Source organism: Pieris napi, chromosome 10 (genome assembly GCF_905475465.1).
Source record: "Pieris napi chromosome 10, ilPieNapi1.2, whole genome shotgun sequence".
NCBI lineage: Eukaryota > Metazoa > Arthropoda > Insecta > Lepidoptera > Pieridae > Pieris > Pieris napi.
In genome coordinates, this window is record NC_062243.1 from 3,319,915 (window position 1) to 3,346,951 (window position 27,037).

At 33.9% G+C, this 27,037-nt stretch overlaps 1 protein-coding gene across 6 annotated transcripts in view; it reads right to left on the reverse strand.

Annotated features, from left to right (window-relative positions):
* Positions 1-5,958: 5,958 nt before the first annotated feature.
* The window catches only part of LOC125052882, a 122,441-nt gene continuing 101,362 nt past the window's right edge, over positions 5,959-27,037 (reverse strand). For 2 of the 6 annotated variants that reach the window (XM_047653928.1, XM_047653927.1), the window contains exons 4-13: positions 22,818-22,864; positions 22,081-22,223; positions 14,259-14,417; positions 13,246-13,302; positions 11,865-11,931; positions 10,442-10,965; positions 10,179-10,371; positions 9,567-9,739; positions 8,685-9,054; positions 5,959-7,814 (exon numbers count right to left, since the gene is read on the reverse strand). In XM_047653928.1, coding sequence (XP_047509884.1) covers positions 7,354-7,814; positions 8,685-9,054; positions 9,567-9,739; positions 10,179-10,371; positions 10,442-10,965; positions 11,865-11,931; positions 13,246-13,302; positions 14,259-14,417; positions 22,081-22,223; positions 22,818-22,864 — 2,194 coding nt within the window. In that variant the 3' untranslated portion in view covers positions 5,959-7,353. The remainder of the gene's footprint in view (positions 7,815-8,684; positions 9,055-9,566; positions 9,740-10,178; positions 10,372-10,441; positions 10,966-11,864; positions 11,932-13,245; positions 13,303-14,258; positions 14,418-22,080; positions 22,224-22,817; positions 22,865-27,037) is intronic. The other 4 variants (XM_047653930.1, XM_047653931.1, XM_047653933.1 and 1 more) reach the window with 4 other exon arrangements.

Consider the following 27,037-nt stretch of genomic DNA (forward strand, 5'->3'; position numbering starts at 1 on the left):
GTAAGATTTCTGTCGCAGAAACAAAAGGATCTACTTGAACACATCATGAATTGTATCAAAATCCATGGCAGTCACTTTAGCTTTCTGACAAAAATATGGAACAAGCAGGGCCTGATTAACCCTTAGGCTAATTAGGCTGCAGCCTAGGGCGCGACGATCTTGGGGGGCGCGGGCGCGCTGAAATCCTGTCTTCGCTAATAACTCAATAAATATTAACATTTAAGCAATTTTGAAAAAAGCTCGTTAACGAGGAGGAAATTTCCAATAAAAAAGTCCCAGCTCCCGGAATTCTATCTCCATTATTTATAATTTTAATTTAACGCTGAAAATAGGTCTGCGCGTGACATTTTTAGGATGCGCGCGTGGCGTCAAAAGCGAGTACGGCACATTAATTAATTTATTTAAGGTATTGAATATTTTTTTTTAAATTTGAAAAAATTATGGTGTGTTCTGAACACTATAATTAATTTATTCCCGTTGGAAATTTTACTTAAAGTTAATTTTTCAACAAGTTAAACAATTGTTAACTAACGAAATTTTCTCGAACTACCGTCTTAATTGTAAGTGAAAAATAATGTTTAAATAATGGTCGTAAAAAAATTTCGCTTCGTAGAGCCTTTCTTACATACATACTTAACAAGATCGTGCCATAAAAGTTAAAAAAATATTTATAATTTGTTTATAACAATTTTTTTACTTAAACAAAAACTAAAAAATCCAAGTAATGTTGTTAAAGTAAAAAAATTGTTTAAATTTTATATAAAAAAATTGTTAATATCATTTTTTTTCATCTAATTTTGTTAATAACAATTGCAATTTTTAACCTGCACCGAAATCCTTCAAAAACATTTTTCTAGAGGTGATTCCGAATATGAACGAGCCATCGCTCATATTTTTAAGACCTTTATCTCTATTTTTCACGTTTTTGAACTTGTTGACTAGACTATAAACTGCGTTTACAAGCAGATGGCAAATTTTAGTAAGTATTCAAATTAGATGAAGAATCTACGGGACTAAAAAATCTGTCAAAAGCTCGAAAAAAAACAAAGTAAAGAGACCAAAATAGACGCAAAAGCAGTTTTAGAAAAAATCTAAACTCTAGAAATTGCAATAATGTTGTGATTCTGTGCTTGTAAAGTTTCAAATCGTTAGTAGGTACGTACTCGTACAGCTACAAGCCAGTTCTGTTGATTTTTATGAGACTTTGGTTATCTTGATACGTTGCGTGACAAAAAATAGTTTAAAAGTTTTGAATCAGAGGCAATCAGGAGATGCGAAGTGACCATATACAAAAAAGATGTAAGAAGAAGAAAGAAACCAAAATTTCATTTTGATGAATCTAACATTGAGTTAGAAGATCGATCGATCGATTTGTTGCAGATCGATCTGTAAACTTTTATAGATAGTATGAACCATGTTAAAATTTTCACACTAGTAAACAAAGTCAAAACTAATATACTACTTTTTAGACCGACCGTAACACACCTATCAGCTGGCAGGGGCGCATCCTGATAAATAGCCTAGAGCGGTCAGAACTCTTGATCAGTCTCTGGGAACAAGTCTATTTATTTAGGAAGGACAGTGTTACAGACAATGGTGGTTAAAAAAGGAAAAATAACAAAAAAACTTTAATCAAAATTACCTTCGAAATAATAAATTCAGTAAATTACATGGAATTCGAGTTTCAAAGTTAATATAAGAATGCCGCAAGTTATTCCTCGCATGTAGGATTGTAGTTAGGAGGTAGGTATCCGCAGGCCATTAATCATTTTTCATATAAAGTTTGCCAGCGAACGTAAACTTCATTACAGAACTCTGGGACGCTAATAAACTTATATTTTATAAAGATAATTTCAACGTAAATAAATTCAAATAAGACTTATTTAAATAAGTTTAGCTGCTTAAGGACCTATCCGGTCCGCAAACTCCACAAAAGTACATTGTTTATTTCCATTTTTCGTCATCGTTACTTGAAGTAGGGCGAATGGATAAAATATATGGTGGAGTTGAGTAGTTTATGTATCCATTTTGAAAGATCGGTACACGATTTATATAACTTCGCTCGATAGAAAAAAAATCCAAACATAGCCAATTTTTGACACTTAGAATTTATTTTATGACGAAAATGTATTTAGATCATGATTTTGAAATTTACACGATATATTTTATCGCAAGCCAAGTTATCCATTTCAGAAAAAAATTTGATAAAATTACAATAATTTAATGTTTTAGATAACTAATTGTTATTACGGGCCGGCGCGCCTCAGTGCTCCAGCTCTCCACTGCGCACCGCAGTCCACCCCGAGACACTAACACAGCAATTCGTGCTGGGGTAGGGCCTAAATTTGCTACTTAGCTAAGACCTTTCTGCTGCTCGGTGAAGATCAGCGATATCACATCCATGACAAAGCATGTTTAACACAGTGGGCTTCTGTTAAATCTTAGTACCATTCAACGTTTCTAGTTGCCTACTTGAACCTACCAGTAACAGTTTTATTATTTTCATATAAGTGTTAATGTTAATATATAGTTTTCAAGACAGGACGACTTTACTTATCAAACTGGTCTTAACTGACAATAAAAATGTAGTTTTAGTAATACGTCAAAAATTTATTTTATTTTACACAATTCATTAAATAAAAATAAAATTAAATATGTTTATTATGGAACATAAGATACATGTATCACTTATTCCACGTCATTAAATTTGAATTTGTAGGCATCCCTACTCATCGGCAAAGAAGACAGAGGGTGTAGGCCGAGAGAAAAAGCCGGCGTAAAAAACTCTCTGTACTCTTTTAAAATATCAAATCATCAAACAACTGCTGTGCTAACAATTGCTGACTAAGCGCATAAAAATTGTGCCATTACAATGGTGTCCTATAAAATTAACTTCAAAACAATATCAGAAGTCCTGCATCATAAGCACAGGCATTTTAATTACAGTTTAAAACATTGAAAAGTCTTTAATGACATCTTTCTGGTATCACAAACAAAATTGTACAAGCATTTATTCACCTCAATATCCGAAACTAACGAGTTTTCTGTTTTAAATTAAAGACAGTATATAAAAAGAACTTCTCACTTGGCAAAGAGGCTTTTGCGGTGTTCAGTCGAAATTTTGAAAGAAACTCCTGGAAGAGATCTTTTGCTCGCCGTCTCATTAGTAAAGTTCTTTGACCTACCTACAATCGGTGTTAATTATTTCTACATAATTTGGAGTTATTTAGTTCTGGTTTCTGTTTTTACATATATTTATAAGATAGAGGAATCTTCCACACATGGACCCACGCACGTTGTTAGAATAAGCGTGGCACATTTAGTTCATAAATCATTAAAACAAAATCTTTATAAAAAAACAAAAGGATGATTTCATTACGTAATGTAAATGTATTTTTTATCAAATGCTGGTATTCTAACTATTACTTTAGTTCATAAACATGTCTTCACTGTGAAATGTTAACTTTTCGCTTAAAGAAATCGTTTGGACGATCTTATAACTAGATTTAAGTTTGATCGTCATTCTAGAATACAAGTCATATTATGGTCTAATCAAGACAGTAAGCAATATAGTCTAGTCGACAAGTTGAAAATGGAACAAAATAGAGATACTACTCTTAAAATTATGTGCGATAGCTCATTGGATCCGGAATGACGCCTAGAAAAATGTGCTAAAAGCGTGTATTAGCACATAAAAAATTGCAAAAGTTATAGACAATTAAAGATGAAAAAAAATGGCATTTAGTTTTTTGTTAATATTTAATAAAATCAAATAAAGATTCTGAAAGAAGAGGAAATTTCCAATAAAAAACTCCAAACTCCCGGAACTCTATCTCCATAATTTATAATTTTAATTTAACGCTGAAAATAGGTCTGCGGGTGACATTTTTAGGATTCGCGCGTTTTTTATATTTTTTTTTTTATTTAAAATAAAAGTAATATTCATGATAATCAAAAAATTTACAAAAAAAAATTTTCTATACTTTGTTATATATGGTTGTTTTAGTTAATTTTAGAAATTTTAGAAAAAAAAAAAAGTTGAATATTTGTTTATAACAACTTGGTAAGTTAATAAACAATAGAATTGTTGATTAAAAAAAATTTTTTTCTGTTACTTTATAGAGGACTGTCAATTATGACTTTAAGAAAAAAAAATTTTTTAACTAATTATTTAAACAATAGAAAATTAAAAAAAACGATTATAAACAATTAAAAATTGTTATTAAGGAAAAAATTTTTTTTTTAAATCATAAAATTTTTAATGTAATAAAGTTGTGTTAAATTTTTTTTTAAAAATATTGATTTATTCAATTTGTAAAAAAATTTTTATCAAGAAATGGCGGGAATTTTTTTTTGCAAATCAATAAATATCTTGTATTAATAAAAAACCGATTATATGATGATTTATAAAAAAAAAAATATTTTAACAACTACATGGATTTTTAAGTTTTTGTTTAAGTAAAAAAAATGTTATAAACAAAGTATAAATATTTTTTTAAGTTTTATGGCACGATCTTATTAAGTATGTATGTAAGAAAGGCTCTACGATGCGAAATATTTTTACGACCATTATTTAAACATTTTTTTTCACTTACAATTAAGACGGTCGTTCGAGAAAATTTCGTTTGTTAACAATTATTTAACTTGTTGAAAAATTAACTTTAAGTAAAATTTTCAACGGGAATAAATTAATTATAGTGTTCAGAACACACCATAATTTTTTCAAATTTAAAAAAAAATGTTCAATACCTTAAATAAATTTATTAATGTGCCGTAGTCGCTTTTGACGCCACGCGCGAATCCTAAAAATGTCACCCGCAGACCTATTTTCAGCGTTAAATTAAAATTATAAATATTATTTTAAGAGCAGTATCTCTATTTTGTTCCATTTTCAACTTGTCGACTAGACTAATAGCTTGCTGGAACTACATATTTTAGACACTTGTACAGTAAAGATGATGCTGTGATACTTTACACCACCATTTCATTGATAGGCAAGTATTATCATTTAGTACAAGTTTTGAATTTTCATTTTATTTTAATGTCATTTTTGTTTTTTTTAAGAGTTATTGCAATCATTCCCAGAACGCCCTAGGTGCACTGAATTAAATATGTCCGTGACAAAAGGACCAGAAAGCGATGCTTTATAGTGAAATAATCTTATATAATCTTCTAGTCAGGAATAATTAACTAATATTTGAAGGTTGATTTGTCGATTTGTGTACTAAACCCAGCGTTGCCGCGTTGACTCCCTCCGTCGTAACATATATATATATGTATACATCCTTATTAGAATTTCTTAGTTGATCGTTGGACTAAAAACGGCTCATTAAATCTCAATTATTTTAATAAGTAATTAACGAGTTCCCTAACTAGTTTTATAGCCGTTTTATGTTAGGTTGAAAGCACGCAGTTATTTTATATAGAGCAATTACGTATTCATATGATTATTTCGTGAATTCGAGTTAAACAGTACATTCAATAAAAGTATGTGACTTTAGCAAATTCAATGTAGGTTTTAAAAATTGAAGTTAAATATTCGATAATGTTGGAAATATATTTTTTTTATTTAATATGTACCAATTGGACGTATTCTACCTCTAAAGGAATGTAGAAATAAAAAAGAAAATAATTTGGATGTATTTATTTAGAATCCTTTTTTGTTGAATTGAAAACTTACATAATGTTTGTTTTAAAAAAATATAAATATTGCTACAAAAGTACAGTACTGCGAAATATTGCTTAAATGAAATAAAAACGAAAATTAAATCACAATCTTATCATAAACAGAGTAAAATATAAATACGTGATTAAAATTAATTTTTAATAAAGATATTAATATACAATAACTGTCAAAGAAAACATATTCTATCTACAATATACAGGTAACAAACATCTATCTATTTACATTTTATTCAGACTAGTTCGTGTACGAAAAAGAAATATTACGAATAGGAGTTATTGAACACTGAAATTGAATGTTTAAAGCTTCGCTTAGAAACTGTCATACAAAACCAGCTGATTAACAGCCGTACTCAAAGTCTTTTATAAAGCGTTCACGGTTACTTAGGCCATTTAGTACAGATTTATTCACCATAATACGCAATTCAGTGCTTCTCTAAATCGCATAATTTTTAAACAAAATCTATAATTAGAGATAATATAATGAAAGACTCTGAGTATGGCCGAATAAATGTAAAGAAAAACTGTTATCAAGCATTTCACGGAATTGTTCTGTATATTATAAAATTATTTTGTCATAAAACGGCAGTAACGCTCTATTTATTCATAAGTGGAGGTATTCACTATACTATTATACCGGAATTTAACTAGAATCACAACGATTGTCTAAAGGGAAATGACAAAAACCGGGAAAGATTTGGGCGAAATTTTCAATTTCACACCCCATCTACACTATCCACCTATATACATAAAGCTCTTTTAAAAAATTATAAAAGTTTCAACATATAATAATTAACCTATCTATTAATTATATACAATTATTGCTATTTATGATGCGCTTACAACGCACGGTTATAACGAAGACTTATTGCCATCCATAGACGAAGCAATCAAATTACTTTCCAAATTTTCCGTACACTAGTGGAAATAAATTGTTGTTCTTTGTGAACAACAAAATTCCCAAAACATTACTCAACTAAAATATTTAAGATCAACTCAGCAACCGCAGCTCGTTCGAATAATATATTTCAACGAAGTAAGAAACACTTCTTTAACCTTATTATGCATAGTTTCAAAAAGCTTCTACTCAAAAATACATTATGTCAAACGAATCAGAAATACCGATAGTTCCACGTTCTAGTTCTTGACAGAAACCATTCATTGCTACGTCTTTGGTTGTAGCTAATACGCAATTATTCTCCATTTCACAACAAGCAATTATTTAGGCCCTTGCTTGCATAAACCAATAATTATGTCGTAAGGATATTATACCTAAAATGCATGTTGTTCACAGTTTAGGATTACATTACGGTAAATTATGAATAAAAAATAATTGATGTTAAAGTAACAGTAAATTAAAAAAATGTCAAAACAGGTGATATCAGTCTTATCACTAATCTATAAATGCGATTATCTATTAAAACTTTCACTGTATATCATAGAAAAAGTTATAAAATTGAAATAAATCTAAATAAAATGGCAGATTTGAGCGTCCTAGGTTAGATCTGTTTGTAGCGGTTCACACAGAACTTGTTAAATATTTTTCTAGTAGAGAAATTTGAGTTATGAGTAAATAACTTCAACTTTAATTGCTTCAGTTTGGGAATCAGTTCGTTGAACGGGCGGCGCCCGCGCCGTGGCCTAGGACAACGCGGTCGCGCCGGCCCGCGCTCAGGGACGGTGCGGATGCGCGGAACTCAGCGACGAACTACTCACGCCAGAATCGCTGCTCTTCTCAGATATACAGGTCTCGGCGCCGGCCACAAATTTAACGACATTCAACTTATGGTCGGACTCACAAGTGTCGTCTCTCGCTCCGCCCGGCAACCCTCCGCCGCGAGTGACGATCTTTTCTCCAATTGTACCTGGATATCTTTCGATTCTGTCGCATTCGGCGTCATCGGGTTGGCGCCGCCGGATAGAGCGCTTTGCTTGAGGAGCCGGTTCTGGAGGCCGATGCGAGGGTTCGTCAGTTCTGTGCACCAGAGGAGAGGTGCGCACGCGCACGCCACCAACGCCAACTCCCGCTTCGTAGCATCCAGAGTCACGTGGGAATTGCCTCCTGCCAAAAGGTGAGTCACCGCCTTCAGAACTAGAACCTCCACCGTCTCCCTCAACCTCACCTTCGCCACCTATTTATTATAAAAATATATTGTAAAACTAAATATTTTATATATTAACTAAAAGATAAAAGAAGAACAAATGTGATTTACCAACGGTTCAAAATATCACATTGTTCTTAAGCATCACGGGTTTTAGACTATGGCATAGTTGGTTGTTATTTGAAGTAGGCGAGTCTCGAATTATACCATTTTTTATTTACAGACGCGTATTTTTGATAGAACTAAGCAAATATAATACACACTCACACACACCTAAACAAGCAAATTATATGTATATTGTCAAAACATTATAAATATTTTTTATCTAAAACTCAGTCTTTCTACAACTGAATGTTTTTAAGGCAGTTTTTGCCGCACCACTACACATGTAGAACCAACTGCCCGCTGAAGTATTTCCAAACCAATTCGACTTAGGGTCCTTCAAAGAGCGTACCAATTCTTAAAATGCCGACAACGCACTCGCGATCTCTGTTGACATTGCGAGTGTCCATTGGCGGTATCATTTAACGTCAGATGAGCCTCCTGCCCGTTTGCCACCTGTTCTATAAAAAAAAACGTGTGTGTACTTATGTACACGCGTTAGAAGTTATACTTCTTTGGCGTAACAAGATAAAAATCTTCTTATTCTACATTTGTAGAAAAAACGACACTAACAATAGAAAAAACTAAAATGTTGACTATAGCTAACTTCAGGGTGTCGGTTTTTATGACGGTGTGCGCGCGCATCGTAAAAATTTACTCTCATTATTTTTCCCTAACGCGCCAAAAGAAGTAACTTCAAAAATTCTAATCAGCCGTAGTTCATTAATAAACAGTTAAATAAACAATTAAAAGAGTTGTCTATTAACATAATATACATGCACAGTATATTATACTCACATTCAAGCTGGTGCAGCAGTTGTACAGCAGCGAGGATACGCGTCCGATGGTCTGGAGTCATAATACCCAAGTAATCTAAATCTGAAGGCTCAATTTCTTTAAAAAGCTCAATATCCTCATATCCGTTTCTTGCAAATGCTATGGCATATTCTGGCAGATCTATCCTTCGCAATAGCTCTTCTACCGTTCGAGGCCGTGTCTCCCAAAGCCTTTCTCTGCTCTTGCACCATTTCAGAGTTCTTGATCTGGAAGCATCCCTTTCTGACAAAACCTCAACGTTCGCAAACTTGAAGTTACCAACTTTGTTGTTGACCACTCCACGCCATATTCCTGACGCATTCATGTTTATGACTTCGATGATGTCTCCTTTCTGTTAATAAAAATATTTTTTAAATATAACATTAATATTTTTTATACAACTTTAGTTCAGAGATCCAAGACTATCATAGGATCTACGTTATTAAGTTGTGGAAAAGGCTGACCGACTCCATACTATTGCCTATCTTTTAAAACTCTTCTACATAAACATTTCTTAACCATATCATATCCTGCTCCATCGTGACTTTTGTGATTCTTGTATTTCTTAAGTTTTAAGTTTATTTTATTAAAAAAACATGTATTATTTTAGATTAAGGTTGGTAATTCTATATTTTTTTTATAAAATTTGCGTATGCACTTCTTGCACTTTAGCCATCATATTTCTTTTTTAGTAATTTTTCCTTACTAAGATTGCCTGGAAGAGATAGCTTGTTAGCGATCAGGCCGCCCGTTGCATCCCTTATAATTTTTATGTATTATGTGATTTGTTTTTCTATTAATGAAAAAGTGTAATTAAATAAATAGAGTAAATCTTATAATCCTGTAATTACGTTTTAATCTTACCTTGTATCTCAAAGCATCTTTTTCATATATATTGGGTATGTAATCAACCAGAGCACGGGCACGGCACAGCATTTGTGGTACAAGAAGACTCCGCCCGGCCGGACTTAATTCTATGTTTTCTTCTGCCGAGAGAGATGAATGATTACTACCGGCTCGAACCAATGCCTGCGTGCCTGTACATAAACATTGTATTTACGTCTAAACGCGTTGGAATACAAGCAGCAGCCGCTAAAACTTCAGGCCCCCAAGGTACGAATTTCGCGTGGCTTTTTCATGTTTGGCGGACACTGGTTTTAAATTCTCGTTTAACAGGGTATATACTCACTAAATACAATGACCAAAGATAGACGTACCAATTTGTATAAAACTATAAAATACTTTTGTAGCTAAAACACGGTAACAATATAACAAATGAACGTAGCAGCTTCATTTTGCTTTTTTTTCTTCAATTAATTGGCATGTCGATCACTAAGCTAATAATGTTATTAATTAGTTGAAAGGTTGAGAGGTCAGTTGAGTTATACTATCACTTACTGCGGACGTGGAACAGAGAAAAGAAAGACACAACTTATTTACACACATTTATATTAACACAGAGTTAAATCCACTCACTACTGCCTGATCCACTGGGAAGACTTTCAAAAGAACTATTAGAACATGGAAACGCCTGGTCCCCACTAGTTCGCCTTTCCGAACAATCAGGACCTCTTTCTTGTCGTAATCTTGATATTTTTCTTTGTACATCCTGCCTAAGACCTCGAACTTTTCCCACTAAATTCGAAACACCTTCCAACTCATCCGCAGACTGAAAATTATTACCAATATGTTATTCAAATTGCCTTTTAAATTGATTTCACTGATTGTAATTCGATTACCTTGTGCACTGTCGCTATATGCTGCGAGTCAGTCTCGCTCTCTTGATCTTCGTAATCCGATGAAGCCGGCGATAACGGATCTATTCCTATTCGATAGCCTGACATTTGCCTGTAACCTCGTCTCGAATCCCGCTCGGAACGGTTTGATTCCAACGATATGCCGGATAGTCGCGATCCTATAGATTGTATGTCAGACGCGGCGTAATCCCCGCTTTCCCTATCTCTCGCAGTTCGCAACGGTATCACAGTGGTTGGGTAGGGGCCGCTCTGTGGAATTATTAATCCTCTCCGCGGAGCCCTCGCTAAGCTTATATCGCCAGCACTTCTCAATGATATCACGCCTTCGCCTCTCGGTTCGTTTCGGAGATTAAGCGTGAAACAAACTCGGCCGTTTTGAAACGTCGCAGCTGGTGCGTTTCCACCCATGAGAAAGTCCTCTGGATCACTTTCATAGGGTGGCTCATCATACCAGTGGCCACGTCCAGACAACCCTCTAGCTTCATCGTCGTACATATACGTGTCGTCTGCAAACGATTCTTTGATTAGACATGAAGACACAACCTTCAATAGTGCAAATAAAATATGTGCTAGCGTAATTGCAAAAAAATTTACCGTTAAAGGCCCTCCTATTAAATGGCGGTTTCACTGACAACACTGCAGGTAAGCTGTGTACGAACATCGGAAAGCCGTGCGTGGTTGATGCAAAATTATATTTTCAAAAACATGCACTTAGCATTTCGACGCAAACAAAACTTCGTAGCTGTGATGATGGTTTGAAATAACCGGTTTATTTTTGTTATTTATCTCTTCTTGTTTAATGAGTTTCTATCGCATCGATTCTCGAGTCATTTCAATGTATGATTGATGAAGGATGCACATCGAAAGCATACCGGATGATTGCGATACCGAACGATAAATCAATGACAATATCAAAGTAAGCATTCCGTCAAGATGACCAGTAAATTAAGTGTCAAAACATCGTGCAAGTAACATGCTTCAAATTTATTATCCCATTTAATTATTATTTTCTGAAGTTTTTACTCATGACCTTATGATATTTTGACCTTAATTCTTAGAGTTCATTCAAGCAAATTAAATTCCGATTGTGATCTAATTCAAACAAAACCAAAGAAAGCCCAAATCAATTTTGAATTTAGAATGCATAACATAAGTGGTTCATAACAATGCTCACATCAAATACGGCCAAAGTACCTTGAAGCAACTATAGAACATTCAGTAGACACAAGAGTGTGACTGTCTAGACACAGACTTTAGAAAAATTGTCATTTTTTTTACTTTAATTGAAATTTCAGTAAAATTTACTTTAATCATCCATTGGATCATAGTTATTACTGAAATACTGAAAATATTGTTTCAAAATTCCAAACGGATTTTTTTGTATATGATAATTTCACATATATACCTCCAAACGGACCACGAACCCCGTCCCGTCCCATATTGATGAGACCGTGTCTGATGTCCCGTAGGATCTGTAAAAAATATATACTCTAAATAAACATTACAAAAATAGCCTTTAATTAGTCTTCAACAATAACAATATTATAATAAAAGGAATGATCAAATCAGCGTGGGTGTAAAGGCATCCGCTAACGAGGTGGAATACAAGCAATATAAAACAAAGAAAATTGCAAAGGGAACAATAAATATTCAAAGCTTGTGTACAACCAATTCCACGTAAGTAGAAACGTATTGAAGATAATAAAGTTAATTTATGTACTGAGAAAATATAGATTTATTTTGTGTTGTTTCACGATTTCGGTTTTGGTTCTTTACATCTTGACAGTTTCATATGGAACAATTAAAGTTATTCAGAAATCAAACAATAAAGATTTTTGAAGTTATACTTCTATAGGCGCGTTATGAAAAATTGATGAGAGTGAAATTTTACGATTGCGCGCGCACCGTGACACAAAGTTGTCAGTGTGATTATAGCGTGCGCGAGCGAGATGGGAATAAGACAATCTACAAGTTAAAAGAAATAGAATATGCGTGAAGTTAGCAGCGATGCCAAGAATTTTGAATGACCATAATGACATTTACCTTTTAAACAAATAAAGGAGGTTTAATTATTTTTTCAAAGAAATTTAGCAATGTTTTTTCACAAAGACCTATTGTTACTTAGTTAAAAGGTTATGAAACATACCAATTTATTAAATTGAATTAATAATAGAATAAAATACTAAATATTATTAAATTGTTTACGTTAAATATTAATTAATTATATTTAAAAATAATAAAGAAAGCCAAAGAAGTATAACTTCTTACGCGCGTACATAAGTACACGCAACCTTTTTTTTTATGGATTATTCTTTAACGACTCGTGATTCTTATACAGCATGTTCTTAAGTAATAGTATCGAAGTAATAAACTTTCAGAGTAATTTACAAGAGAGCAGAAACGAATGTAACATGCTTAGCGAAAGGCTTCCGAAGTTTCGTATCGAAGCGGTACAAGTTCCAACAGGCTTAGCTGCAGATTAGAGCATGATTAGTCGGAGGCCAGCGCCAAACCGATGTGAGCTCGGGATTACCAACTCTGTTACGCTTGTATTAGTTTTGAATTTCCCTTAATCAATACACAATGTCAGGGACACTGTGAACTTTGAGAATGCTGTATTGTTGGGATTATGAAAGCCTAATATTTTAACTTTGCTTTTATTTTTATACCGTTACCTTTCTATACTAGACTTTGTGTTTCAATATCCATCTTATACAAGTTAATATATGTCGATTATTTTATCGATAAAATGTTTAAACTGCACCGCTCTATGAGAAAAAACTTACCTCTTCTTGTTCTCTCGCCAATTTGTCCTTTTTCTTCATCGCCTCTTGAACTTTTAACTGCAACAAGCACAATATCTCATTTATTTAAAAGTTTATGAAAGTTATATCCTTTATAAAGTTTTTCAAGCGAGATCGTCCAACATTTAAATTTATAGTAAAACCTTTTATGATTTGCGATTTAAATGGTGCATTCCGCATATTGAAATAAATAATGATAACATAATATAAAAGATCATATCATTGAATGATGAAGGAAAAAGGTGCACTGTTTATTAAAACGTACATTCTATACAACCGTCCATGCACATAATTAATTTTTACGAATTGCTTAAGACTGCATGCTGCGAGCATTGCTTCATCCTGATCCTCGTGAGAATAATTTATACCATATTTAATTTGTATGTATTATAATAACAATAACTGTTCCTCTGCGCAATTTTGCAAGCGTATCTCACGAGGATCCACTATTGATATACAATTAACGAACTTAAAGTATAGCCTTAATAATAAACGCGCATGCGAAGTTTTACACACTCCACTAAAGACTCAAAACATTTGCATGCAACCAATCTACGGTGCAACAGTATCGTGTCGTGCATAATACATTTTTATTTAAGAATACACTGTTTATAAATGATGTTTAGAAAAGCTGAAATGATAGCCACCTCCTAATCTCCGAGCATTCCAAATGTGTAAACCAAAACTTGTAGGCGATGAAAATTTTGAATTTTGAACATCCATTACATCTCCGTTGGCAAAAATATCGACCGATTTAGGGCCAAAATGATCGATCGATAGTAAAATTAGAGCATTAACATAATTACGCTTTTGCCAACCCGAGTGTAACAGAAAGTTTTCCTGCTGAAATTTTGAAAGTTACTGTGTTTTGCGTTAAATTTGAAAAGTTTATAAAGCTTATATTGGATGTCTAAATCTCATTATTGTTACTACGACGGTCAAAGCTAAAACACAGTACTTTATATTTATCTTCACGCAGGAAAACGAAGGCTCACCCTATGTATAGTTTCTTCAAAGGTGTTTGGTTGGGCGGCTGTCATTTGAAAGAAGCGTAGCCGATCATAGTCTCTAGGGTCAACCATGGACCTTAGAGCTGTGTCAGGTCCTGGACCGAGGCCTAAGCCACTTTGTAGCACGCTGTCCGGTGTATCCACCTGAAGGAAATTACTTATTAAAATGTCACTGTTGTCTTCTACTGCCAACCTTTTAAGAGACGTAAACAAAACTTTGACCTAATCCAAATTTGTACATATCAAGTATTCCAAATTTAAATAATAACCAAACGCGTATATTGTGACAAATTCCAAAAATTTATGACTGTTTAGATAAAACGTATTAACCGTACAGAAGCGCCATATATTTTAAAGCTGGTATTAAAATGTCAACATAGTCGATATTTTAGAAAACGAGCGAACTTTAAAAGTTAAACAAAATTTTGACCATTTATCAACCCCGACGTTTTCGACATCGACATTTTTCGGGAATATAACCACGCATATCTGGAACTCTTTTGCAATGTTGAAATTTTCAAGCGGTGAAGATTACATTTCAGCCGTTTTACTGATTTCAAAATTATCTTTATATATTATCTATATAGTATGTTATCGACTACTTTAGTACATATGTATTTAAGCATTTAAAAAATCTAAACAAAAAACTAATTGACTTTTCATTTCGAACACTTGGCTCTTTTAACGTTTCTCATTATATATTTTTTTATCGGTAATTTATACTATTACTTCCTAAGAGAAAATCTCATACTTTAATCTTAGGTGTAGGTATTCCCAGAATTTTTGTGTTCTTAACCGATATTGTATGCCGCTACCTACCATAACAGTATTTTTACACTAAAAAATATTTCGTTATGCGATTTGATTTTGTAATGTAGGCCATTATCAGATTCCTTAACAAGGAAGTTAACGGCCAGCATTGTGAGGATATATGATTAATTGATTTGCCCCAAAATCCCATTGTGATGCAGATTCACTTTTTCGTCAAGTGCGTGATTAATGAAACTGATCCGGATGAGGTGCTATTTTTTAAGTAAAGTTACTTCCTACGTTAAGCTCCGTTTAAAAATAATTTAAAATCCTGAAACATAATAACATAAAAATGAGCCATTATTGCGTTTATTAATATTTTAGTCTCTGTAATACTAACTTATGTATAAAATAAACCTCTCGTCTTGGCCTCAGATTTCTGAAACTGTTTCATGATCATTTTTTTTAATCTAATAGGCAAGTTGGTGATCAGCCAGTGCCTGACACACGCCTTCGACTTTTTGGGTCTAAGACATGTCGGTTTCCTCACGATGTTTTCCTTCACCGTTCCAGCAAATATTAAATGCGCACATAGAAAGTTCATTGGTGCACAGCCGGGGAAAGAACCTACGACCTCAGGTATGAGAGTCGCGTGCTGAAGCCACTAGGCCAACACTGCTCACTAACTTATGTATAGGTTTTTATAATTATTATTTTATTTATATTTTACGTTACAATTGATGAACATGTAGCGGTTTGCTTCTGTGTGCAAAGTCCCAAATCTATTTCAATTATTATTTTAGATTTATAACATTAGTGGCAACCTGCTAGAATTATTATTTCCGACTCAAAGCTAGGACATTCCAGTACAGCTATGAGTTTTTAATATGTTGATATATAATAAAATAACCACGCTTAAACATTGATAAAAACTGCAAAGTCTAAGGTTCATATCGAAACCACGCTACCATCTACAAAAACATCAGGTACGTAATGAAAATATTTACGAAGTAGGTCAGTTTGTCATACGAGGAAAAAGTTTTACATAAAGTGAATCACATGCGTAAACTCGAGATGTAGACAAAGTCAAGTCAAAGTAATGACAAATATTTGTTTCCATATGAAACTTCAGTGTGTTTACTTAAACATTGATTAGTTTTCCGAAAATTACATATCAATTTAGACATGTTTGTTGACATGAAATCAAGGTGTATATTATATGTAGACAAAGCTATACAGTGTATAGAATAAATGTCCCTTTCTGAACAAATTATTCCTTAGTATTAAATTAACTTCTAACTTAAAATGAAGCTTTTAGTCAAGTTTAAACTTTGTTGACTTTATATTTCTGAATACGTTTCAAGATAATACGTTAAACTTTGGAACATGCAATATGATTGAAGGATTAATCTTCGTCAGAACTTCAACTCCGATTCCTGTTATTCCAGGTTTGGGAGCGTTCAAGTATTACGTCACGCAATTTTTGGAGATTATTGCCCCCCTCCCCATGTAACGCGCCGTAACGTTTTTCTGTACCCAAGTATAGTAAAACGTTTCGTGACCACCTAGTGACTTTTTAACCTACCTAAAAGTTACCATTATGTGGTGTAAACTAGTGGAAAGTCGAAAATAATATTAAAAATAACGCGTAATTTAATCCCCGCCCCGCATCGTAACGTTTTAAAATAGGACCCCCTACCCCCCAAAATTCGTTACGTAATACTTAAACGCTCCCTTTGCAATATAAGCGCTACCACGCTAATACGTCTACATCGCAATTGGAGTGTGTCGTTAGAAAGAGGATGTACACAGGGTTTACGGTAGAGGGGCTGGCTCAATTACCTTAAATAAAGACAGTTCACATTGCCATAAGATTATAAGATGGCAATGTGAACTGCCACACACACATACACACCCTCACATACACCCATACAACTTTATTTCTACTAACTTCTAACTAGTTGACTGTTTTGTTTTTCTTTCCTTATTTAAAACGTTAAATTTGTTTGCCTACCCATATATGTACCTATGTACTTTTTGTTACCACTCAATATGACTTTGCTGTGGATTGGAAGCCTGGTTATCCATATCACAGGTTCTTACCTAGTTTGGAAACCAGTCTCCCAATACCTTCTCAACTGTAATCTTAATGTTTGTTGTAAATGTTATATGGGAGAAAATATATTACTATTATTATTACCAAGACCTATATAAATATATGCTAAATTACGAAAACCACACTTTGCACAAAGAAAGTAATCTGTGTCAAAACATGGCTTTGAAAATATTACTACTGTAAATGTGATAAATGCGAGGTAACTTTTGTAGTTGCAGTTTAATATCGCCTTCATTTTGCCGTCCCAGATTTCCTTTGTTACCTTTTGTTGAGTGATAACCGCGAGATTTACTTATTAAATGCGTTGGAAAAATTCTAAAGTCGGGTTTAATTTATTCGTTCGTGTTAAATAATCATTTGTGAAAGTTGTTTATTTTGAGGTTGAATTACATCCATCCGACTAGAAATAATGCAGAGAAAAACTCTCTTTGCATCTTATTATTTAAATTTATTAGTGGAAGAATATTTGTACGCGCTTAAAAGGATTGTTAAAACAATATAGTGCTAGGAAATGTATTGCGCCACACAATTAAAAGCGTATCTTCATGCTGCTATTGATACTAGTGATTTTGTGTATTCATGAAAAAAATTTATTGCCTAAAGTAGTTTGCTAAAGCTGTAGGCTTTGAGATAAACTTTATGATAATAGGAAGGTCACATGTTATCTATACATACAAAAATGTTATGTTGGTTTGTGTACGCAGATTGTGTAGTTCTGTAAAAATTATACGAAAGATGATGAATCCTCTGCAAACGATGATTGAGTCAATGAATAAATTTAAGTTCACGTCTCACTAAAGATGTACTTAAGATTCATAGAACTGAAGGAATGCCAACAAAACGGCTGTAAAAGCAGACAATAGGGTTATCTATAGTTAAGTATTTACGATATACATAATACCGGGAGCCACGCAGAGCCAATATAAAGTTTTATTACCGATACCGTCGATCTACATCCCTATAATGCCTTAACAACATCCCGCAAGACGTTAGGAACGGGGCAAGGTGCCAATGCGAAAATTTAACTTGAACATTCTAGTATAATAAAACTTTTTCGTATAATAGTCACATTGTGTGTGTCAATAAACGCGATTGCCAAGTATGGGATGGTGCCTTCTTAACAATTTTTTGGACGATAACGTTTTATTGCGGTTTCGTATGTATGATGTGGAGAATTTATAAGCTATTCAAAAATATATGCGTAACTAATAATATTTTACCCCGCCGACACGTAAGACAAATTTTTATCTCTTTAATTGTTATTATAGACCGTTTTACACCTTAAAAAAAAATCAGTGGTGTTACAACCTCTTTAGGTCTAGGCCTCAGATTTCTGAATCTGTTTCATGATCATTTTTCAATCTAATAGGCAATGTGATCAGCCTCCAGTGCCTGACACACGCCGTCGACTTTAAGGGTCTAAGACATGTCGGTTTCCTCACGATATTTTCCTTTACCGTTCGAGTTATTATAGACCGTTTTACACACGGTCTTTTACCTTAAAAAAATCAGTGGCGCTACAACCTCTTTAGGTCTGGGCCTCAGATTTCTGAATCTGTTTCATGATCATTTTTCAATCTAATAAGCAAGGTGATCAGCCTCCAGTGCCTGATGCACGCCGTCGACTTTAAGGGTCTAAGACATGTCAAACGATATTTTCCTTTACCGTTCGAGCGAATGTTAAATGCGCACATAGAAAATCCATTGGTGCACAGACGGGGATCGAACCTATGACCTCAGGGATGAGAGTCCCACGCTGAAGCCACTAGGCCAACACTGCTCTGTCTTTCACCTTACTATGTGAAGGTGGTGGCGTGTAAACGATACTAAGATTTAGAATCGCGTAACTCGGCTTACGTCCTTTGTCTACATAGGGTGTTTTTTGTGTACCGTAACTAATTTAAGACAGACAATCGGATACACATAAAGCATTCCCCTAATCCTCTAATCACAGCTGGACAAGTCCCGTCAATGGTCGAAAAAAGCTACTTCTGACAGAGCTAATCCTAAGTGCAACTTGGCCGATAAGGATTATGCTCGCGCCCTAATGGCCTCCATCCCTTCTCTCAACAAACGGCTATAACTCAGGCGTCTTGGCTCAACCGACTTAACTTTGGCAGCCGTCATTTCTCACTGCGTTGACGTACCCAGAGATTAATAAATACGGGAGGAAAAATGTTGCTTAATTTGGGAGAGATGAGTCGCGTGAAGTTCGTCATATTTATGACGTTTCATTGTTATGCATGCTACGGATCATCTTAATGCTGCAAGTTTTGTTCGAAGTTCAAAGTTTAGCTTGTCTGAAATTCTATGAATAAAATTTCAACACAAATATATGAAGCAATGCATTCGGTATGCTGAAACCACTTTTTTGTAATTAAGTTTTGTGCATGAAGGTTAAGATTATAATGGTGAATAATGTTTGAAATCGATCTGATGGTTTTTTAATTAATCCTTTATAAACATGTAAAACAAATCTTTCCACTTCATTAGTATAGACATAAAATTTATTACTAACGAAATACACACACAGAAACACACGTAATAATAATCAAAAAAAGAAAGAAAAATTTAAAAAAAAAATTAAGGAATAAGGTACATTTTAAGTGTAATGTGTGTGTGTTCTGGTTGTAACTGGCCCTGGCACAGCATTATGCTGTGGAGCTCGTGTTCCACAGCGCTGGTCATTCTGCCAGAGACCACAACAGTTATTTTGCACCTCAGACGCAAAAAAGAAAAATAATGTAATAAAAATAGTAGAAAAAATAATAATAGTCAAAATTAACAGTGTAAGTAAAGAAGTATAGACAGGCTGATACATTTTTCAAGTTAATTGAAAGCTAAAATTATATTTATGATAACTTAACAAAATGAATGACTTTCCGATCTTAGAATATAAATTGTCTACGTGAATGTACCAAGTACGAGTATCATGTACGCGAAAGTACCTGCCGCCTCAAAATTCGCAAACCATGCTTATCAGATGTCGTGCGGTACCCTTTCATTGTACGACCTTACGGTTCATTCCAGACTCTCATTACCCTTACCCAAATCATAGTCGGCGGCTTAGGATTCCTTCTAATAAAAATATTTATATTGTTGATACATTTAGCAACATACTGCGCTAAAAAACGGTTTTATCAATAACCAACCACGATTGGCGTAAAAGGGATAGAAACATTCAGTACTGTAATCTTAATATATAAAACAAAGTCGGTAAAAGTCTATTATAGTTCCTTTTTTATTTCTTGTATTTGTCTCAAAAAGTTTACGGAAAAAAGAATCCAATCTAAAACATTCATAGGTTTCGTAACTGTCATGTAACGCGGGTCAGCGTAGTAAATATTATTGAAATCAATATTTATTGGTCATTTTTATTAAGACCCCAATTAATATAAAATAATAATAATAATTTAAAGGCGGGCAACGTACTCACGAGCCCTCTGGCATTGAGTGTCAATGGGCGGTATCACCATCAGGTGAGCCCGTTTGCTCTCTGTTCTTTTAAAAAAATATAACTTAAAAAGGAACCCGGTATGGAAATTTCTGGTCGATCTTTGCCAGTTTTTTCAAGCATTCGCTACCCCATGCACTATAATATTCGTCGCCGGCTTCTTTGACAAGCACTCGGCAATTAGTATGACGCGACGTGAGTGACTCTTACGACGTGATATTGGTCATAAAGTATCTACATATCTTTTGATATGGCAAATTATCTCTCTAACCAACAAAGAGAGCAAATGGATGGAAAAATATTGGTCATTGAGGGAGATCATGAAAACACAAAACACAAACACAGATTTCAGCGAAAAAATATACAGAAAAGTCTTAAACACATGTATTCCACCCTGCCTTACCTATGGCTGCGAAACTTGGGCACTCTCTATCCAGCACAGGGATATGCTAGCACACTGCTAAAGAGTCATGAAAAGAAGTATGCTGAGCATAAGAACAAAATAAACGCAGACATAAGAGCTAGAACAGTTGTGTCAGACATTCTCACTAAGATAGACCAAATGAATTGGAGATGGACGGATCATATGCTACGGAGCTCCCATGAGAAATGGAGCAAAATATTGACGAAATGGTGGTGACAGAAAACGAAGAAGAGGCTGACCACGCAAGAGATGGGAGGACGAACTGAAACTAACAGCAGGCTACAACTGAAGTCACAAAAGATAGAGAACAGTGGAAAGCGTTAGATGAGGCCTTTGCCAAGAGGCACACCCAACTCCGAGATATACTGTGAAAATATATTAATATCTACTATATAAAAATAAGTCGGGTTTTCCTTCCTGACGCTATAACTCCAGAACGCACGAACCGATTTCCACGATTTTGCATTCGTTGGAAAGGTCTCAGGCTCTGTGAGGTTTATAGCAAAGAAAATTCAGGAAAAATTTCAACAGAAAAGCGGGATCACCAAACGATATGTTACATAAAACGAAGCCATCTTGGTGGCGAAACGGAGTTCGTCGAGTTTGCTAGTTCATATATATAAAATTACAGAGTTTCGGAATTTAAAGCCTATATTATTATTATTATTATATCTACATATCTTTTACAAATACACCTTGTTATTAGCATTTGCAAGCGTTAGAACCATTTTCTCTTCACTGAAATTTTGTAGGGTCAAATCCATATGCTTGATCATCTTTTGAGCTGTCACTTTGCTCTTTTAGATTATATGCTCTATTGTACAATGCGTTATCTGATTTTAATTATATAAGTCATCAATTAGAAACGAATTGTACAATATTAGAACATGCTTTATGTGCATCTATACTATTTCACACCTTGCAAATATTCTTACCATACACCAAAACCGTGATAAAGTTATCACAAGTTTTTTTGATAATGCCGCAATGTATAGTAGAATTATTATAAACTTTCGGCCAAAGCTCCACGTGAGTATTTTGTCTGATTTAAACAAAAACATACCCGCTGAGGCGGCAACGTTTGCCGTGGACTGTGTGTGTGCTTTGGAGAACAGGAACCATGTTTTTCTTTTCTATGGGATTTTAATCCGCGTAGCAGTCTTGAAAATGTGGTCACCTTTTTCTTAGCTGTACCGAGGCAGTTATCTGAAACATGTACACATCATTTAATGATAGAGAATTCATGAATATGATAAGCGTAAATCGGTGGATGCCAATTATCTAAGCTGTTAACTACATAGCTTTATTTCGTCTAAGTAGCCTTAACAACCCTAGTCATAGTTGTTAGACTATATCAAATTATACAATTATAATTTTATATATAAGAGTAAAACTAAACTATTAACTTAAATTCCGATTAATTAAACAGCGGTAAATGGACAGAACCTTTTAATCTTCGGACTTGGTCTACGGGGAATTGATTAACATATTTCTAAAATATAATATACTACTACTCGTTTACGTATATATAATATAATTGTTATATGTTGGAAGAAAACGCTATATAAGGACGCCCGTTGTCCTTCCATTTATTAAAATTTTCTCATTGTATTATTAATGCGTTAAATGTTAATAAATTGTTTATAAAATTAATTACAAAATACAGCATTACAGCATCATAGCGGTTATACTTTTAAAAGGAAAAACAAATTCATAGTTCAAACCAGCCTTATCTTCTACAAAATATGAAAATTTGCCTAACGAATAATTTTATAAAATATAAAATCTTAAATAACTTACCGCTGGGAGGGAATTCATAAAAGTACGCTGAGCGAGGACTCAGGCAGCTGAAACAAAAAGTCTTGTTTAAAACTATTGTCCTTTCTTTTATAAATTAAATAGATTTAAATACTTAAGAAACTTTGTAGCCGGTAGATATTGAACTTCTAAGAAAATAAGTTTGCTTGCTTTAGTCTGAACTTGGAAACTCCAGGAGACTTCAGTTTTAATAAACACTATAAAATACATCAGCGGCGCTATAACCTTTAGATTTTGGGCTCAGATTTCTGAATCTGTTTAATGATCATTTTTCAATCTAATAGGCAAGTAGGTGATCAGCCTCCAGTGCCTGACACACGCCGTCGTCTTTTTGGGTCTAAGACATGTCGGTTTCCTCACGATGTTTTCCTTCACCGTTCGAGTGCGCATATAGACAGAAAGTCCTGCACTGCCGGGGATCGAACCTACGACCTCAGGTATGAGAGTAGAACGCTGAAGCCACTAGGTAAACACTATAACTCATAGTATTGTCTTTTATTGACATAACCTTTACACATTTAACGAAAAAACTTTTTAACCGGATTAAAGTTATGTATTATAGTAAATTTCGCGTGCTTTACAGCGTGAGTGGTCACGGTGACTGAAGACAAAAGGTGTTTAAAATTATGTTAAATAATTGTAAATTTATAATAATACATAACTTTAATCCGGTTAAAAAGTTTTTTCTTTAAAAACTATAACTCACTTAATTTATTTAAGTTTATAAAACCAGTCCAAATTAAAATGCATTACCACATCATCCTGAATACAACCAGGGTACGAGCGCATTAAAAACTTCATATTCGTAATTAAATAATGATGCCTGCGAGCAACGCAAAATAAAAGTCCAAAAATGAATTTTGGTATCGGGTTATTAACAATATCAGCGCTAATGACAATTGTGGAAAGGCTCAGCCGGTAATGAGAACGTAAATTGTTAAAGAGGGTTTATTTAATTCACTATAATGTGAGGAATTTTACGTCCTCTGCGTGTCGAGCTTACGTCCATACAAAACTTTTACGTAATATAGTTTATACAATCAACACAATTGTAAGATATATACCTAATGAATACTCAAACTATAACAATTATTTACTTATTTTAATTGTGTAGTGACTGACGTACTTGTTAATAAATAGTATGAAATTACGGGGGTAGCGTAATTAGCCGTTTTTATTAACAAATTTAAAAAAAAAAAGTATTTTCTCGGGCCTCAAAGATTGCCTTCGGGACCTAGAAACAAACGACAGTTAGTACGAATATCATTAGTTTCTTATGCTTTTAATGACTACTAGCTATGGTTTTATTACCCTTTGCGAATCTGATAACCTGGACAATCTGGTTGTAGTCGGTAAGGTCACGATTACAGCTACAGACCGGACAAAGTGGGGAGATATCACTTGCAGGGTAGCAGGAACATTAGAGTGACAACAATGCAATGAAGAATACGACCGAGAAGAGGTGAGAAGAGTTAAAATAGTACCTACTTAATAAAGGTTTAGAAGAAGTTATAAAACGCATAAAGCTGAACGCAACTAATATTTGGATTTCGACAAACATCCTTAATCCATAAGTCTATAAATAGTGTATTGTATTAAAGTATTAAACCGTGTATTGGGATCAAACTATCCCACAATGGACCATAAATCAACCCAAGTCGTATCGGAACATGCAACCATGCAATGAATATTGATTTTCAGACCAATTTAGGTTGACGAATATAAATTAATGGGAGAATTCCGGTTTCCACAATACACTTGTTTATATGTATAGAGAGATAAACGTTATTTTCCTCATACGTAGAACAAAATATATATAAGAAAAGTGCAGTGCTATATACCTGAATACAAGTTTCTACAGATCAAATCTATATTTTTTGTATCATTATATAATAGGCAAGATGATCAGTGACTGAAGACATAGATTTTTCGGTCTATAATAGCGGTGTCCTCGTGATGGTCTTTCACTTTATGAGGAGTGTACCAGCGCACATATAAAGAAAATTCAATTAGTGCACAGCCGGGATTTGAACGCACGATACCGGGCTTGGGAATCACACGCTCAAGGCACTGGGCTAGTAATGCTCTCATACACAGTGCCTATCTGAAATTTAAGTAAAAAAAATGTGTGCGTGTACTAGGTGTACACACGTAAGTGAAACTTCTTTATGACCTTATTTTTCGAAAAATGATCTACTATATGCAACTTTTCAGAAATTGGTTAAATAAAGTTAAATTAGATAAAGTTTAACAAAAGGCTTTTATTATCATAGACATGAATACAAATACAATTATTTCATTTTAACTTATTACTGTACTACTAAGATTATTACAGAATTTCATGAATTGTAATAGAATTATTAGTGTTACTATCATTGTTATCGTTATTAATTTTCTTACTAATGGCTTCGAATCTCTTCGGATCAACCGTGGTAGGGACAAGAAAAAGATGGCGCGTAACCGAAAAATGTGACAAATGTGTGTAAATTTTTTTCCAACGCCGATAAAGAAGTTTGACTTCAAAAAGAAACATGGCGCGTAACCTGCTACAAAATTTCTCCCATACGTCGATAAAGAAGTTTCACTTCAAAAGATGGCGCGTAACGGAAAAATGTGACGCGTAACGAAAAAATGTTACACTAAATTTTTTTCCAACCCCGATAAAGAAGTTTCACTTCAAAAAAGCTAAAACGCAGACAGTGAAAAGTTTTGAAGTTACATACCTTGGTAAGATTTTTTTACGTTCGATATCACAATTGACAAGTGGAATGACGATGGTAAAAAATACCTATGTACCAGATTAGCAGTAGAAACCAGATGTTTAATGGTCTTAGTCAAAAGAACATAAACTAAAAAAATAATGGTCTACATGGATTATAAAAGCAACGTAAACAATTTCCAAACACAATACATATTTTAAGTTCATCGTGTGCTCGTTATATTTTAGCACCACTTAAAGAAAGCTTAAAGCTTAGAGCAAATAAATAAATAATTTTTCCTTTGATATGTCGAAATGCTATCAATTATAAATTAGCGTTTTTTTTTTGTTTATCTCGATATTTTGTTGCAAGATATGTGAAAACGAAACAAGATTGTGACTTTATATAAAGCGGGATTAGAAATATCAATCCAGCGGGATCCCGAGATTTTCGGGATCTCGTCCAGTTTAAAAAGATGTGAATTTCACCTGACTGAATACGATGAAAACTGCTTCTTTGTGATAATGACGTTAATTAAAACAAAATATTATTTGAAAGAAAAGTAAGGCTAACTTAATAATTATTAACAGTTTTACTAACATAAACATAATCAAAACAAAATTAGATATAGTTTAAGGAGATTAAAAAGTAGTTAATTTTAACTTTTACTTCTTTAAAAAAAAGTGTATCAAGAATGCTATATGATAACCAGCATCTAATGTTCGTTGCGATGTACCCAGCTGCTGAGAATGCTCTCTCCAACTCATCACTGGTTGGCAACAGCGTGAATAAGCAATTATATTATGTAAACTGCAAAAATCGCCCCCTTGTTCCTCCACACTCACATAAATCCATTACTTTTTTTATTACTGACTCTAATTCCTCTTGAAGTGATGTATTAGTTAATGTAGCAGTAGCACTTATACATATTCCTACTACTACTCTATTAATCTCTATAATAGTGTGATTATATTTTTTGATTTCTTTGATTTAGATATTTGCTTGGCAATTGGAAAGTCTCGTTACCTTTCCATTGCTCCAAATCATCTTGAAAATTATTCGGATTTTTCATCGAAAAGACCAACTTTTCTAAGAGAGTAGTTTTTAGGTCTTCTAGCTTTCGAATCATGAAACGCAACGTATGTTCTGCACTAACTAAATCAGTATCTCCCAATCCCGTCAATCTCGAACGGGATCTCGTCATATTGTGCTTCGGGATTGATCCCGAAAAATTACACGGGATCTCGCGAGATCAGAATCCCGCGGGATCGGGATTGCATTCCCTAAACATATCATATGTGGTACAATAATAACATATATAGTAGGTATAGTTTATAGTATAAGGCGGCCACATTCTTGCGGTTATTTCTCATACATCAACACAATTGTTATTTAACTTTAGATACCCGAAGTAAAAATTATTTTGCCACGTATTTCTAGGAATCGGTGACGGTATGTGTGGGTTAAACTTTGTATCAAGGAATCAGTATAATTTTCAGTTCA